General features: G+C 44.0%; 1 protein-coding gene across 4 annotated transcripts in view; it reads right to left on the bottom strand.

Moving 5' to 3' along the window:
- Positions 1–15,585, bottom strand: part of FLNB (filamin B) — an 82,598-nt gene that overhangs the window by 29,910 nt on the left and 37,103 nt on the right. For 3 of the 4 annotated variants that reach the window (XM_067303727.1, XM_067303726.1, XM_067303728.1), the window contains exons 8-24: positions 14,756–14,953; positions 12,883–13,020; positions 11,496–11,622; positions 10,803–10,939; positions 10,206–10,399; positions 9,720–9,833; positions 9,042–9,185; positions 8,554–8,677; positions 8,152–8,312; positions 7,503–7,593; positions 7,080–7,249; positions 4,255–4,372; positions 3,280–3,542; positions 2,050–2,647; positions 1,648–1,821; positions 1,116–1,278; positions 569–729 (exon numbers count right to left, since the gene is read on the bottom strand). In XM_067303727.1, the coding sequence (XP_067159828.1) occupies positions 569–729; positions 1,116–1,278; positions 1,648–1,821; positions 2,050–2,647; positions 3,280–3,542; positions 4,255–4,372; positions 7,080–7,249; positions 7,503–7,593; positions 8,152–8,312; positions 8,554–8,677; positions 9,042–9,185; positions 9,720–9,833; positions 10,206–10,399; positions 10,803–10,939; positions 11,496–11,622; positions 12,883–13,020; positions 14,756–14,953 (3,075 nt within the window). Of the gene's footprint in view, positions 1–568; positions 730–1,115; positions 1,279–1,647; positions 1,822–2,049; positions 2,648–3,279; positions 3,543–4,254; positions 4,373–7,079; positions 7,250–7,502; positions 7,594–8,151; positions 8,313–8,553; positions 8,678–9,041; positions 9,186–9,719; positions 9,834–10,205; positions 10,400–10,802; positions 10,940–11,495; positions 11,623–12,882; positions 13,021–13,303; positions 13,336–14,755; positions 14,954–15,585 lie in introns of those variants that run through there. The other variant, XM_067303729.1, reaches the window with a different exon arrangement.

Below are 15,585 nucleotides of genomic sequence, written 5' to 3' on the forward strand. Positions count from 1 at the left end.
AACACAAACACATATGCTCTATATCAGTTTTTTGTAGAGGCTAGCTTCCCTTTCCCCTATCCCACTTGTCGGTACACGCTCTTTTGTTGCATTCAACCAGCTGTAACAGTCTAGACTAGGCTCCAGGTCCCCACAGAGGCTGTTTCAAAAATGAGAGTAGACTTCAGCCCTTCCTTAAAACTACTGCACACCACAGAACAGAGTGCTTTATACTTCCCTGCTGGCTCTCAGTGGCAGGTATGAGTAACAAATGTTATCAGTGTTTCAGCCTGAATCCCCATAAAAGTAGAATTTCAGAATCTCAGTATTCCCCCAGCAGGAGTGAGATGCAACGGAGCTGGCATCTCAGCAAGAAACCTGCAAGAGCCCCTGCAGGCTTTCAGGAAGAACAGCCAAAGAAAATGTAGCTATCTTGTTTAAAGGCTTGAAGAAGTTACACCAGTATACATCTGCCAGGCTTATTCTGAAGATCTGCTGCTTGCCTACTATCTGCCAACTTCCAGGAGGCACCAAGCCCTTAGCTCAGCAGCCTCCTCCTTTTCAAAAGCCACCAAGCAAGAGCTCTTACCAGGTATATGCTCCCCCCCATATGTGATATTGACATCGTAGTCTCCTGGAACGTAAGGAACATATTCGGCACTGCAGCTGCCATCTTTGTTATCTTTACAGCTAATTTTAGACTCTGAAGGTCCCTCAACAGTTATTCCAAGTCCACCAATTCCTGCCCCTCTGCAAAAGAGAAATGCACATCGTTAGAATTATGGGTTTGTAACAGTCGCTTTAAAGTGCTCACAGTCTGGTTACATTTTAACCCTCAATGGAAATGCAGTAACCTGACTTCTGATGTTTAGCCTTTGGTGTGCTCTGGGACGCAAAGCAGTTTAGTATAACCTCAATCTTATTTTCCTGGAATTTTATCCTCAACCATAATCAGCTTGTAATCTCTGAAGAGCAAGGAGTGCTCAGTACCCAATAAAGTAGCATACACTGTAACCAAAAGCACACAGCTTGGCCTTTTTATAAATATTTGTACTGGATTTAGTGGCCTGTGTTGCACAGCCTGCTACACTACTACCTCCTCAGATATTCCTCAAAGCTCAAGTAGGCCTAGTTACCTGGTGACGACTGAAAATGCATTTGGCTGATTGGTGAAAGCTTCTTTGAGTCCGGGTCCTTGTGCCCTTACACGTGACGGATGGCAGCCCTCAGTCACATTCACTCTAAAAGGACTGTTTGGCACAGGTACATCATCATATGTTACACTGACTGTGTGGGGGCCTGTTAGAGCAGGAAGAAAAAATGTATTTAATTTCCTGAATATTCCAATCACATCACTTCTGCAAGACCCTACAGACTTAGATGCCAGTAGATGGGTGAGACCTCCCTCCTGCCTTTTGCAAGGCTTTACCACAGTCCCCTAACTGAGATGCCCTTTATGCACTGTTCTTCTGAAGCTATGGTACCAGAAAAGTCATTTCTTGAAGTTAAGCTAGAGCTACTTCTTGCAAAACTAGCTCCTCTGCTGGCACAAATCTTGTTGAGATGCCAACAAGTTACTGGCAGACCTGAGCGGTTCACCAGACAAAGGCATCAGAAGAATTACTTGTTCTTGGTTTTCCCCTCTCAAGAAAAAAACCCAGAGGTTACCCTTTTCAAATGGCGTGTACTCCACCGCATACGTTCCATCGGCGTTGTCTCTGATGAGACAGTCTGCCGGAGAGCCAGACGGGCTTGTGATCTGCGTTCTGATGTGGTCGCCTCCAGCCTTCGTCAGGGGTCGAGCATCTACAGTGAAGTCAGTTGTAGCTTCTCGGAAAACATCTGCAGGATGCATTTTGAAGAGTCACTTCAAGAACCACATGTATTTCAGACAACAAAACATTCTGTAAACCAGTTTGACAAACAACTCATTTAAAAACATGAAAAACATCTCAGACGGTCACCATGGTAACACGCAAAGCTGTTACAATTTTATTGCTCAGAATATTCTACAGAATAAAGAGCCTTAAGTTCTACAAGTTTAGATAACCAGACCTGAGTTGTTCTCACCTTTCCCTTCTACTCCTGGCCCAAACACTTTAATTCTACTTGTATCCACAGCTGGCTCCACTTTGACCCGGGCAGGGAATTTAGGTACTTGCTCTCCTCCATATCTCATCTTGATTGTGTACATTCCAGCCGAGAGCGGCACGTACGTAACAGCATAGGTCCCATCTTTGTTATCCTCAATCTGGACTTCAGCTTTCGAACCAGAATCCGACACCATATCCACCCGCAGGTCCCCAGGACCAGCCTCCGTACAGTCAACATTCAGCAGCCCTGCCTCTCCTACTTTACCACGCTCAAGACCCGGGCCTGTGGCAATTACTTTAGAGACATCAAATGGCATTTCAATGTCTGCTTTAAAAGGCGAACCAGGAATGTGAACCTCTTCAAAGAGAATGTTTACGAAATATTCTCCTGGCTTTGTAGGCAGATAAGAGACTGAGCAGGTTCCATCGCCGTTGTCCGAACATTCAATTTTAGCTTCACATGGGCCTTCTACTGTCAAACCCAAGCCTCCAGTTCCTGCTCCTTTGGTATCTATTGTGAATTCTGCCGGTTTTCCAACAAGGCCCCCTCGAAGACCTGGCCCATGAGCTTTTACCTAGAAGAGGACATGCAGTTGAGCTAAACTTAAAGGTCTCATTTTTTTCATGCTATTGCCAGCATAGTCTCTCTGGTTAGATTGGTTTATATATGGGACTTAATTATCAAGCTCTTAAAAATACACAGAAAGCAAAATCTCTTCCCACACTCCCTCCAATTTTACTGTGAAATTCGTATCTCTTTCCACCAAACAAGTTTCTAGGCAAGGATATTCAACTTTCACCACAACTGTTTTTATGAAGCCACAGAATGTAAGAAACAAAAATGTTGAACGACAGATGGTTGCACACAAGTTTTTCCTGAAATGTATTCCTTTAGAAAAAACTATCCCAACCAATACAGTTGAGATGCTCCTGAGGCCAACTTCTATTAAGTTAGGAGCAATACTTGTACATGTCATACTGTACAGGCTGCTTGCAGTACTCTTAATTAGTTCACGTTTTTCTGCAAATATAGTGCTTTAAGAATGACTTCCATGAGTCATGGATTCTGCAGAAGGAACCACTCAGAGTTCTGAGTAAGGACGTTCCTGGGTCTGGCTTGGCCAAAAACAAGCCAAGTCTCATGCTAGAGCACACAGTTTAATTTTCAGTTATTAGCTGCTGTTACAGCCATAAACCATTCACTTACCTTGGAGGGATCTGGAGGCAGAGTGGCCTCCACAGTATACGGGCTTCCTGGGACTGGATTGCCATCATAACTCACATCCACCATGTACAGCCCTTCTTCCCTCGGGATGTATTTTGCAGTACTGCACTCCTTACCTAGGACTGGTTCCACCAAACATGGCACAGCTTTCCTCATAGGGCTGGAAATATTAACATCCAGTTTACCTTGCCCACCAGCTCCTTTGGTGTCAATGACAAACTCCTGATCCTTCCCTACCTCCACTCCTGAAAAAGAGGAAATCCATATTACTACGTTAAGTACTCAATGCTTGATGATGCTCCAAGAAATCTCTCATGCACATACCACTGAGGAAAGATGCACTGGCAGAGCCCTGCTCCGTCTGCATCCTTCTACATTAAAAAAAGAAGAAAAAAGAAAAAGGAAAAAAGCCAAGTGCCTTGGTTAATTGGAAACTATAAAGCTACAGTGCTAAGCAAGCCAGTAAGACATAGCCTGATGGTATCAGAGAGAGGCTTGTTTCAGGAATGCAGCAAGATTTTCCAGCCCCAAATTTTTCTGCTTTCCGAAAGTGAAGAGACTGTACGAGTGAAATTCCATGCTGTAATGACCTAGCCCCAAGGAAACTAAATTTTATCAACAGGTGCCCAGCCTGGTGAAGAGCCCAGCTTCGTTTGCCACAAGGGACTAAATGACAACACATGGTATGTCCACATTGCTATATACTCTTTCAAAAAAAAAAAATTAAATTGAAATTCAGACCTCAAGAGGTATAACCAAGTCAGAGCAGTAATGTTACAAAGTCACACAGAGCTGGTTTATCACAAGTAAAAACAAAAAAACAAAAAAAAAACACAAAAACAAAAAAAAACCCACACACCAAGCTTTTTTACCCATTTATATTCTAGCAGAATGTGTCAGCTATAGCACAGATTTAGAAGAGATAGGCTATGTGCCTTATAGACCATATGTACTTACTGTTTTCGAGTCCATTGACTTTAACTTTGCTTAGGTCTAGTGGAGCAGCAACTCCCACAGTGAAAGGGCTTTTAGGGATAGGATCACCACCATAAGTCACCAAAACCTTCATTGGACCCTAGTTAGAGAATTTATGTGTTAGCTTAGTTCTTCACTTCACACAGATGCACTAATATTCAAGCACCACATAATCATTTCACCTAATCCATTTTAACTGACCACAGCCAAACTTACTAGTCTATGGGCTTCTTGAGCTCTCATCCCACTGCAGCCCTTCAAAGCTTTAAATGGTTTTTATTTAATGCAGGAAGAGAGAAAAAGACAGTTCTTTCCAACATTTAATTAGACTATATTCCAACTGTCTGGCAGAAATTCAGGCTCAAGTTGGTTCCCACCCTCCCAGAGCTCAGGCCTGACAGCTGAATGAATGACCCAGTGCTAAAGACCAGGTATCCCCTTCCATCGCATGGAGAGGCCGTGCCAAATCCAAGCCTGCAAAGAGGCCGCGTTATTATAGCATTTGAAACACCAAGGCTTTAAGTTGTACAAGTCAGAAAGATTAATGCTCTTGTGTATTTTGGCTGGAATACCGCACAGCCATGGCAAGTTCCAGCCCAAGATGTGTGCTCCTTTTATTCCCTGCTACCACAGTCCATACTTTAGCTATATTCACTGTTTGCTTACTTTTCTTTCTTGGCTGGTTCAGCTCCCAAGTGAAATAATCATGAATGTTTCACGCAAGCTAGTGAATAGCTTCCATGATTATTCGTAGTTGTTTTCAGAAAACATACACACGGGTAGCTGTAGCAACACCACCAGTGAAATAGATAAGGCTGAGTAAACAGTGTTAAACCAAGGTTCTTCGACTGCTGACGCCGTCCCTCAGGAATTTAACTACCTATTAAGTCCTCCCGCCCCTTTTGAAGGGTCCAGAGTCTCACCCATTCTGCACTTAGGTAAGCCACTCACTGCTCATGAACCCTAGAAAAACACGGTTCAAGAATGATCTACACACTCCATAACCTGGAGGGAAAACAAGGCTGTGCTAGTAACCAAGCAGTCTAGTTCTACCTCCTCCTTTCTCACACTGTTCTCCTACCACCGCTACTTGCAAGCGTCTCCTGCAAGTCTACAGCTTCTTCATGACCCAAGGTATTTTCGCAGATGCAGGATAATGCCACACACAGAGCCATGCGCACATATGCCAGAGCCCAGGAACTTGTGTTATTTTATTGTTTGAGAGCTATCAACTAAGCAGCTCCCTACGGTCCTGCAGAATGGGCACGAGATCTGTTTCTACAGCACCTGAATGCTACAGTCTAGCTCTGCATGCTAGCAGTCAAAGCTCTGTTCTTATACACCTAGGAAAGAATTGAAAAACAGCCAAGTCTGTCTATGGCTTAATAAAATCCAAACCCACTCACTAATGAAACTATTTCCCCCACAGAGGTGATGAGTGATGACAGCCAGAAGAAAGTCTCTGGCTCTGGCACGGGATGCAGTAACCCTGAGGACAACCTGTGCAGAGACTACCTAATGACCCAGGTGAGAAAAAAAGATGGGCACATGCTACTTTACACAAAGTCTCCAAGGAAAAGCCAGACAGTTTTTTTTTTTTTTTTTTTTTTTTTTTTACAGGACTACAACCCTGGCCCGGTTGGTTTCACCACTGCTTTTCACATGAAGCCTGCATGAATCTGATGCTGTCTCCCTCTCTCTCACACACACACTTCAGATGACTTAGCTGCTTTTGTACACCAACCCGGACTGAACAAACAAAAGCTTCTCCAGAGAGGCACACCAGCCACATCCTCAGATCACGAAATGGCTTTATCCAAAAGCAAGCGCTAGCTCTATGGTATATCCAAGAATGCTGTTCCAGCGTTATCAGATAAATAATGCTGAGGTCCTCCATATCAGCCCCCCCCCCTTTTTTTTTTTTTTAAAACAGCTGTACTCAAGGAAGTCAGTGCAGATGACAGAGCAGCTCATGCATTTGTTTAACGGAACAAGAACAAGGAAACACTTTGATCTCAACACTTCTATCTCCTTGTCTTCAGAAATACATTGGATTCACGCATTCTGGAGTTTAACACCCCTTTACAAACACACAAACACACCAAACGGAAAAATACTTCTAGTTACTAGCAGCTTCCACTTATAGCTCTTTATTGGTGTTGCTAGGAAGCATCTGTCTGCGAACCAAAATGAGTTAAGACTGATTTTTTTTTTCCTACCCAAGGGCAAACCTCAAATACAGACACAGTTTGATGCATTTAATCTGCAGCCCAGCTTTCCTCCTCAGCACTAGTTAGTTTTTCTACTCCGGAGTCACTTCACCATCACTTGAACAGTGTGCTTTTTGCCCATGCTGCAGTTCTCATGGGAGCTTGTTTGACTAACGACAGTTTGCCGAAAGGCAGCACACCACCACCCCATGCAGGACAGCAGCTGCTGGCGGCGAGGCAGCTGCTGCAGCCCAGAGTAGCCAGTGCAGCAGCTGGCTCTGCTTCAGGTCCTGGCACGGTTTGCCACCTCTCCCCTTCAACTGATAGGCAGCAAACAGATATCACCAGTGTGGAATGACAACAGGAGGTGTGCGTTACTGCTTTACTAGCTTACTTGTTCTCAGAAAAAAAAATAAAATTACAAACTACCATAAATTAACCAGATTGGTTTCCGATCCGAATTGTTCTGCAGGTTTGTGTTAGTGTTCCTGGGGAACAGAACACCAGTTCCTCTGCACGCAGACAGCAGGGAGGGAGGTGAGAGTTACAGCAACATGGGCCATTCCCTCTGCATTTCTCCAGGAGAATCAGACCTACCTGCTGTACTGGAGTGTATCTAACAGTATGGGAATAGTCATAGTTGTCAATGATGTCCAGATCGGTCACTGCCTCTCCTGGCACGGGGCTGCTGAACTGTACATCCAGGGGCGCTTTTCCAGCTCCCTTAGTGAACACAGTGAAGTGTGTTGGCTTGCCGTTTTCCACGCCTGGGGAAAAACGTTAATTCTAATTTATGCAGAGCTCATGTGCAGAAACCCCTCCCAAGAAATATTTGGTACCTATAAAGCCTGGTCAAGCTAAATGCCAAGGGAACAGAGCCGTTTTCAACCACTGCCATCCCACCCAGCTGAACCCAACAGAGTGCTGCAAAATCCCAGCAGTGTTCAGCAGCGCAGCAGCCACCACGAGACAGCCCCTCGCGGTCCAGCACTACGCACGTCATCACAACCCGCGACTCGCCTGTTTTGCTCAGTCCGGGTCCTTCAGCTTTCACTTTGCTGGCATCATGCGAGGGGTCCACTTTAACTCTGAAAGGGCTGGCAGGAATTTCCTGCAACGGAAATACAGTTCTAAACATGACCAGGACACTCTTCACCAGCCCAAACTAGACGGATATTCACTCTAAGGTTCTTCTGTTTTAATTTTTAACTGCAGCACCACCTTGAGTGGAATTTCACCTTGCTTAAACACTCCACTCTGCCTTACTGAATAGTAACAGCCAAAGCCTAGGACAAAGTTAACAGCTAAACTATTTTGCAGGGGTCTCTCCTCCCTTTTTTAAAGGCATCTTGTTGTCATTCCCATATCCCTTGGAGAGTTACTTAGGTCTTCTATACTTTAGAAAGTGACTTTGCTTCACCTCTAGACCCAGCAGATATGCCATTACTGAGACCACATTCTCATTATGGCAGCCCAACATGTTAAGTGCTTGAACTTCAGAGTCTCCAGCCAATCTCCCTCATTTTTTGAGCTTTCAAGTACTACAAAAGAGTTCTTAGTGACTAGGCAAGGTGCATTTGAGCCAGTGATTTGGGGGCAGGTGCTCAGTGATCAAGGAACTGATAAATTAAGTCTAGAAATATCAGGCTGTAAAATAAAAATTACACACCTCTCCTGCAAAAAGAACTTTAATAGTGTAGCGCCCAGCAGCTGGTGGTGCATACTTCACTGTGAATGTATCATTAGCATTGTGGATGATGTCGAAATCTATGTCTTCTTCCTCATCACTGACAACACGAGCATCACACTTGATTCCAACACTGACATCACCTAGGAAAAGGAAATGGAAGTTTTTCTGCTGGATGGTACAGATGTTGCTAGCCAATTAGCTATCACATTTTGATCTCCAGTAGTTGCTCAAGTTACCATGTTAATAAGTATAACAGATCACATCACAATTCAAGTTTTTTCTATGAAAAAAAGGTAGACCAGCAGCAGCAAATAATATATAATTCCCCCCACGCAAGAACTAGGGTTTGGATACTACAGCAGTAATCCAGTCTGCTTTTACCTTCTCCTGCATCTGTGCAGTCAACAGTGAAGTGCGTCGGCTCGTTGGCTTTCAGGCCAGTTCTCTCCACACCAGGTCCAACCACTTTCACTTTCTGAGGATGACTACCTTGACCAATTAGGACCTACGCGGATTCATAAGAGTCAGAATTATGTATCTGAGTCATATTATAAATCACAGTCAGGTCGGAGCATTATTGGGACAGAGGCTACACTTATGTTTTCTACAGAACAAAATAACCGAGGTAAGAATGAACTGCCACAGCTTCCCTAGGCTTCAGCTGTACTGACACGAAACCCCCGGCAGGTAAGCTTGTAAAAGCAGAAAGCCACTTCAAGTGGTTAGATTCTTAAAAAAGGACAACAAAAGGGGCGTGCTTCCTTGAAGTTTACAACCATCCTGATTTTACTGACAACTAGTTTGAGCATTAGATGTTCCAAACATCGTATTTGGATAGAAGAACTAGTATCATCTGTCTCTGTACTTACCCTAAATGGGCTATTGGGTACATTGGCTCCTCCCCAGACAACAGAAATGGTGTGTTTGATTGGTTTAACTGGCACATAGGAACAGGCAAACACTCCATCGGGTTTACTCTTTATCTGGATATCAATAGGGTTTCCTTCTCCATCCTAAAAAGTAGTAAACACAAGCAGAAGGTACAGGTAGTTTTAAAATGTTTGCATAATTTGAACAGCCCAAGACTGTTTTAAAAAAATTTTTTTTTAACTGCAACTCCAAAATACTGAAGAAACGTACAAATTAAATCCCTGTAAGTCTTCCCCATCTAAAGTGCTCATTTCTAACACCATCTCACAACACAGATGGGGTAGCTTTTAAGGACAGGTTAGCCTGAGATTCACAGGCTCAGAGAGACTTCGGGTGTTTCCAAGTGACAAAGCCCGGAAATTACAGCTTGCCTTACTGAAGGGACTCCAAGTAAAGAAGTAACACTAGGTATTTCAGACTCAAGGGAGAAGTCACCTTGCCTTGAGTTAAGTTCACTATCTGACTACATTACGCAGATCAACACATAGGACTGCAACAGAATTTTACATGCCCAGAATTAAGTGATGTGCAATTGAGTAGAAATACTTAAGGCATTTTTCTCAATGGTATTAAAACCCTTTTGCTGGAGTTTCACATAGCTGCCTTTGGCTTTTTACCTGTGCATACATCTTCAGAGGAGCTTTCCCAGCATCCTTGGTTTCAACCGTGAACTCAGCAGGATTGTTCACTATACAGCCAGTCCTCTCCAAACCTGGACCATAAGCCTTCACCTAAAACAAACAAACAAACAAAAAAAACCCAGGAATCTTAGCTTACAATTTGGAATGGAAAGGAAAGCTAAGTGATTTATTTCTAAAGCAAGACCCTCCCTTCCCACAAAACTCACGAAGCACAGGATACATATAGAGGCTAGCATGAAAGTTGAGAATTGTGACTAATTCAGCAGGTTTCTACTATATTAATGGAAACCACAGCAATGTTACTAGAAAAAGCTCAGTAATATTCGGCTGGAGCATTTCAAATTCAGAGCTTTAAGTAGAGACAGCTTAAGAGTCAAGTGTGTTACCAGTAGCCCTTAGAAACATCTCTATCACAGTTATATCAAAGATGTGTTCCACCACAAGGGAGTTCTTATACGCCACCTTATCTGCATTGAAGTCTCCTGAAGCTGGTCGGATGAAGGCCATGTAAGGGCTGTCTTTTATGTCTTCATCATCACACATGATGTGAACAGCATATTCACCAGGCTCTTTGGGCCAATACTTCACATCGCATGAGCCATCATTTCTGTCATCACATTCAATTTTAGCCTGAGAAGGACCTTCTATTGCAAAGCCTGAAAAAGCAACAGGTATTTACCAACTCCACATTAGGTTTGTGGTGGCTGTTAATCTAACACCACTTCCCTGAACTGCCCTTTTTTTTTTTTTTTTTTCTTTTTTAAGAAAAAAAACAAAACACATAACCACACCCAATGCTCTCTATACCTCTTCTTCAGCAATACAGGGAATAATCAAATCATTCCCTTCTGGATCCCACCCTGCAAAAAGCACGCTCCTGTCTCCAGAACTTGCCTTTGATACAGACTTCTGCTCTGCACACTGTCATATAAATTTGTATTTAAATCAGAATGAGGTACAGACATGTTTTTTACTCTGGGAAAGCTATTGTTTCTCTCAAGTTTGTTGTTAGCACTGCAATACTTAAGACATTTCATGCAACTTGAGTAAATAACATACCAAGAGAGCCAACCTCTGTGCCAATGGACTCTACCACGAAGTCAGCCGATTTACCCACAATCCCTTCATGAAGCCCAGGCCCCCAGGCTCGTACTTTCTGAGGACCTGCTTCATGACCCACTTGAACCTCAAAGGGGCTACAAGAGAAAAACAAGGCTCAGGATTAGAAATGAGGACAAATATCACATCCATATTTTATCCCAGACATTTTAATGAGGCTTAATAACAACAAATTAATAGATGCCATTTTCTGATGGCACAACACCCAGCAGACTGCCCTGTTTCTAGCTGGGAGGTCATCTAAACTGTCACATGCTTACATATTTTGCAGCACAGATCCTGAGCGTCAGACATTTGGTTTGCACTGCCTGCTGTAGCCCTCTACATTAACAGAATAGATCCCTCCAAAATCTCACAGCAAAGTCTAAGCTGCATGAGCCACCAAGTGTTATTATTTTTTCTATTGGCCATTTTGGTTTTAGAAAGACCAATGCAAATCACCCTTCAAAGCCCTCCAAATACAAACCACTGTGGCCCCAAAACAGGCTGTAGATGAACTGTCACAGCAACCATTTGCAGCAGACTTGGTCTCCACAGAGGTTCTCCGAGAGTCAGCTTTGCTTTAACAGCCTGCCAACTACACAACCTATTGAAGGACACAAACACCCTCAAACAAAACTACTTCTAACTCACCTTTTGGGGATGTTGTGTCCACCCCATGTAATCGTGACCACATACTTCCCTGGGGTAGATGGATAATATTCAAATGCATATACACCATCCATAAAGCCCTTTTGTTTCACAAGCTCCTCCAAGCCCTCTGTTGAAAGATCAGGTCAGCATTAAACTTAACAGTTTCCATCCTGCCTTCAATTACTCAGGAAAGTTCATGTTTTCTAGTATTTTTTTTTAGCTTGTAAGAATAAATTCCTCCCACCAGAAAAAAAAAGGGGTCTGGTTATAAGGGATGTTAGTTCTAGTTGCCCTCTAGGACAAAGACAGCAAACACTTCCAGAAGAAATACAGCAGAAAAAGTATTTTAAGTTACCAGACTTAATAGGTTCCCTTGTGTTTTATTTTCTTAGTCTGCAGTATGATGCATGTCATATGTTAAAACAAAAAAGCTTAACATTTGTCAGACTTTGCAACCACAAGTATGTAGGGAATGCCTACTTTTCGTTTTCTTCAAGATGAAGAATTTTGGGGAGAAAAGCCTAATACACTAAAATTTACACCGATAGGTATGTGGCTTTCCCCCCCCCCCGCTAACCACAGTAAGCCACACAGAACACGTGCCTGTGGAGGAGGTGAGGGCAGCACAATGCACCTTTCAATACAACCCCGGCCGGCCGGGGGTAGCGGCTGACTCAGAAGCACGATACACACACACACACACACACACAGCAATTCCCCGAGAAAGGCTCACGGGACAGCGCAGCTAACGCTGCTGCCAGCCCCAGGAGCTTACGGCTCGCACCGACGGCCTCCGGCGCTCACGTCGCCTTGGCGCGCGGTGGCCCCGCTGGAGGGGCACGTCCGGAGCCCGCGGCGGAGCGAGGCGCCTGCGGCCAGATCCTCTCCTTCCTCGCTCACGTATCTGAGCGCCTACTAGCACAGCCAGCAGCGTCACTCTACGGCGGTGGCGCTTCTAGTTTTATGTTATGGGAGCAGGATTTCTGTCCTGCCAGAGACCCTGCAGTGCGACTTGCTCCACCAGATCAGATGAACATGGAATGTGACCCGATCATGGCAGGCAGCCACGTGGATTTTCTCAGTTTTGGTAATCGCTGTGCTTTAAAACGGAGAGGCCTAAGATTTACCATTAAGCATCCAACTAAGTTTTATATCATAGACAACTTAAACAAGGTATAATCTTACCCAATCTGGCTGATTAAGATCTACAAATTCAGCACAAAGTACCAGAAACCTCTTCTGAAATTTCACTTTTTATGATGATACAAATTTCATCAATCCCATCAGGCCACTATCTTTTTACTGCTCTTCCTTCTTGCAATCTAGGTTCTTTTTCCCCCCTTCTCCAGAACACATCCACAGGACAAATTCAGCCAGACACACTTACTTGGCCCTTTTATAGTCACACCGAGATCTCCGCTCCCCGCTGTTCTCGTGTCAACCTTGAAGTCTGCTGTTTCCCTAATCCGGACACCTTTGGGTTGCAGGCCTCTGCCGGTGGCACGACAAGCATTTGGATTGCAGGCTGCAAGTGAATTTCAGACATCAATACAGTCTTTGATTCTCAAAATACGTGTAGCCTAGCCAGCTTGGAACAACCTTCAGTTAAATGTTGACTCAGAGCAACTACAGCTTAGCTTTCAGCACAAGCCTTTATGTTATAGTAGTAAGGAAAACAGATACAGAGTCTGTCTAGCCACAGTGTATATCCCACAGCTTTTGGACAGTAGCATTCAGTACAGCCAGGCAACACTGAAATCCCATAAGAGCGATTTTTAGATTTAAAGCAAACTCTGTAGCCATGTCACCTTCGTATTTGATGCCAGCTATCAGCATGAAACTTTTCCGTGGCTATCCCATTACAGACATTAACCGTACTAGCCACAATCTTCTCGATGCCTTTCACTTTTAGCAGCAGGCTGCAGCATGGGGTGAAGTTTTCCTTTGCAAGTAAGCCCTAGCAAACAATATTATTGTGCTGTCCCTTCAGAAGCATGAGACATGAATAACAGCTGTTAGCCAAGCCAAGTTGCGAATGCATTTCTTTAAGAGATGTAAAGTCTGGACCCTCTGTTTGTTGCAGTCCACACCTACAGAAGCAAAGCCACAAAGTCCTCAACACACCGAGGCAGCGTGGCAACACCACATACTTTGGGCAGGAGCAGACAGTCGGGCTAGGGGCAGTAAGTTACATATTGCTGAGCTTAAGCTTACGCTTGCCACTTTTATTCTTCAAGTGCTTCTCTCCAGGCCTGCAGAGTTTCTACATAAATAAGCTAATGCACTCTTATGAGCAATTTTTGTTACACGGTCCCAGCTATCAGGTGGTCTTCACTTCCACGGACCATCATGTTTCCCAGTCATTTAAATCCCAACATGCATTTCCCAAAACATATGCCGTGCTTACAGCAGGATCACAAGAGTCTGCCAAGCGGCTCATCAGCTTTTTATTTCTTTCAATAGCCTAAGTTTTACCCTCATCCCTGTGGCAGCCATATCACTAAATGTCCTACGCTGGACAGTATAAGCAAAGATCGCATACCATCTGCCGGCTCTGAAAACCTGACGGGAGCATACAGCAGCAAGCCTAACTCTGAGTGGGAAAGGTCCAAAGCGACCTTACACAACTGAGTCAGGCAGTTTGTGGTTAAGCAGTTTCACTGACTGGGTCGCTCGCTGTTTCAGTTTGCTTGCAACTTTCTTCCCCAGCCCCAACAAAAACAAAACCCTTTTGGCTCAGACAAGCTGCAGGCTAGAAGCTTACAAAGAGCAAACACGACACAGCATCCTGCACACCTCTTACCAACTATGAAGCCATTAGCAGTGAAGTCCAAAATTCCACAAATGGAGGGTAGCTCAGGAGAGATGAGCAGAGATCTAAAAGCGTAGGAGCACGTAAGGACAGAATAGAAAGCAAGTTAGGTGTCAGTTAAGGAGGAAAACAGTAAATATAGCCATTTGAGGGACAAAGGTGGAAAACAGCAAGACATTGCATAGCTGCATAAAACACTTTAAAAAAAAATACAAAGGGCAGCTTAACATTCAGAGTTCTGGCAAGAAAGGAAACACTAGCAACAAAAGCTGTATTACTGTTAGAGAGCACTGTTTAAACTAGGTGAATATTCAGGTGACCCAATGAATCAGGTCTAAGATGCTAAAAGGTACAGAAAATGTCCATGGCAAGATTCAAGTATATTCTGTAATCACAACCACGGTGAAGAGCAGCTGTCTACATTTAGATGGATTTTTAAAAAGCATACCCTCTCCAACAAGAACATTGCAAGGAGTTTTGGGAATTGCCTCCCCAGCAAAAGTCACTCTGACAATGTGAGGACCAGCTTGAACAGGTTTGTAGATACAACGGTAGACTTGGTTCCCTTTGTCTTCTATTGTAACTTCAGCAAGGTTTTTTCCTTGAGGATCCTCCACTTCCACGACCACATCACCCACGCCAGCTCCTGAAAAGGAAACAAGAAGAAGCCTCGCTGAGCCTTGGGACTCCTCAGAGCGACATACACTACATTTAGGATCATAGCCAGCTGTCTGCGTTAAGCCAGTAATGCTCTGCTGTCATTGCTAGACACTGCCTAAAGTTTCAGCCTCTACTGACAGCAACCAGACATTCAAGCAGGGTAGGGACGACAGCGCGTTGTGGCATCTCCATGAAGCCATCACGCTGACAGGACTCTGCCATCCCATCCAGAGGGTTTCACAAACAGTATGACATTACTAGATACACATATGGTACAGTTACCCTATCGCTACCACCCTGTAGCCCTACCACACCCTATTCCACAGTTTTACCAGGCTATTCAATTCTCTCAAGTTTTAAAGTGATTTAGAAAAAAAAAAAAAAAAAAAAACCCAAACAAGAAAACAGTTCCAAGTCAGAAATTCTTCACAGCGTACTGTTCCACACCAAGCCATGCCCCACTTTTTCTTCTTGACGTTATTCTAGTCTCATGCAGCTTATGTCTCATTCACAGGAGTTAGATTAGGCGCTCAGAAGACAAACATGCTGGTCTGGACAAGGATCCTTCTCTACCAGACAATACATATACACTTTTGTTCAGACACCTGCTCCTCACAC

Source organism: Apteryx mantelli, chromosome 12, assembly GCF_036417845.1.
Source record: "Apteryx mantelli isolate bAptMan1 chromosome 12, bAptMan1.hap1, whole genome shotgun sequence".
Taxonomy (NCBI): domain Eukaryota; kingdom Metazoa; phylum Chordata; class Aves; order Apterygiformes; family Apterygidae; genus Apteryx; species Apteryx mantelli.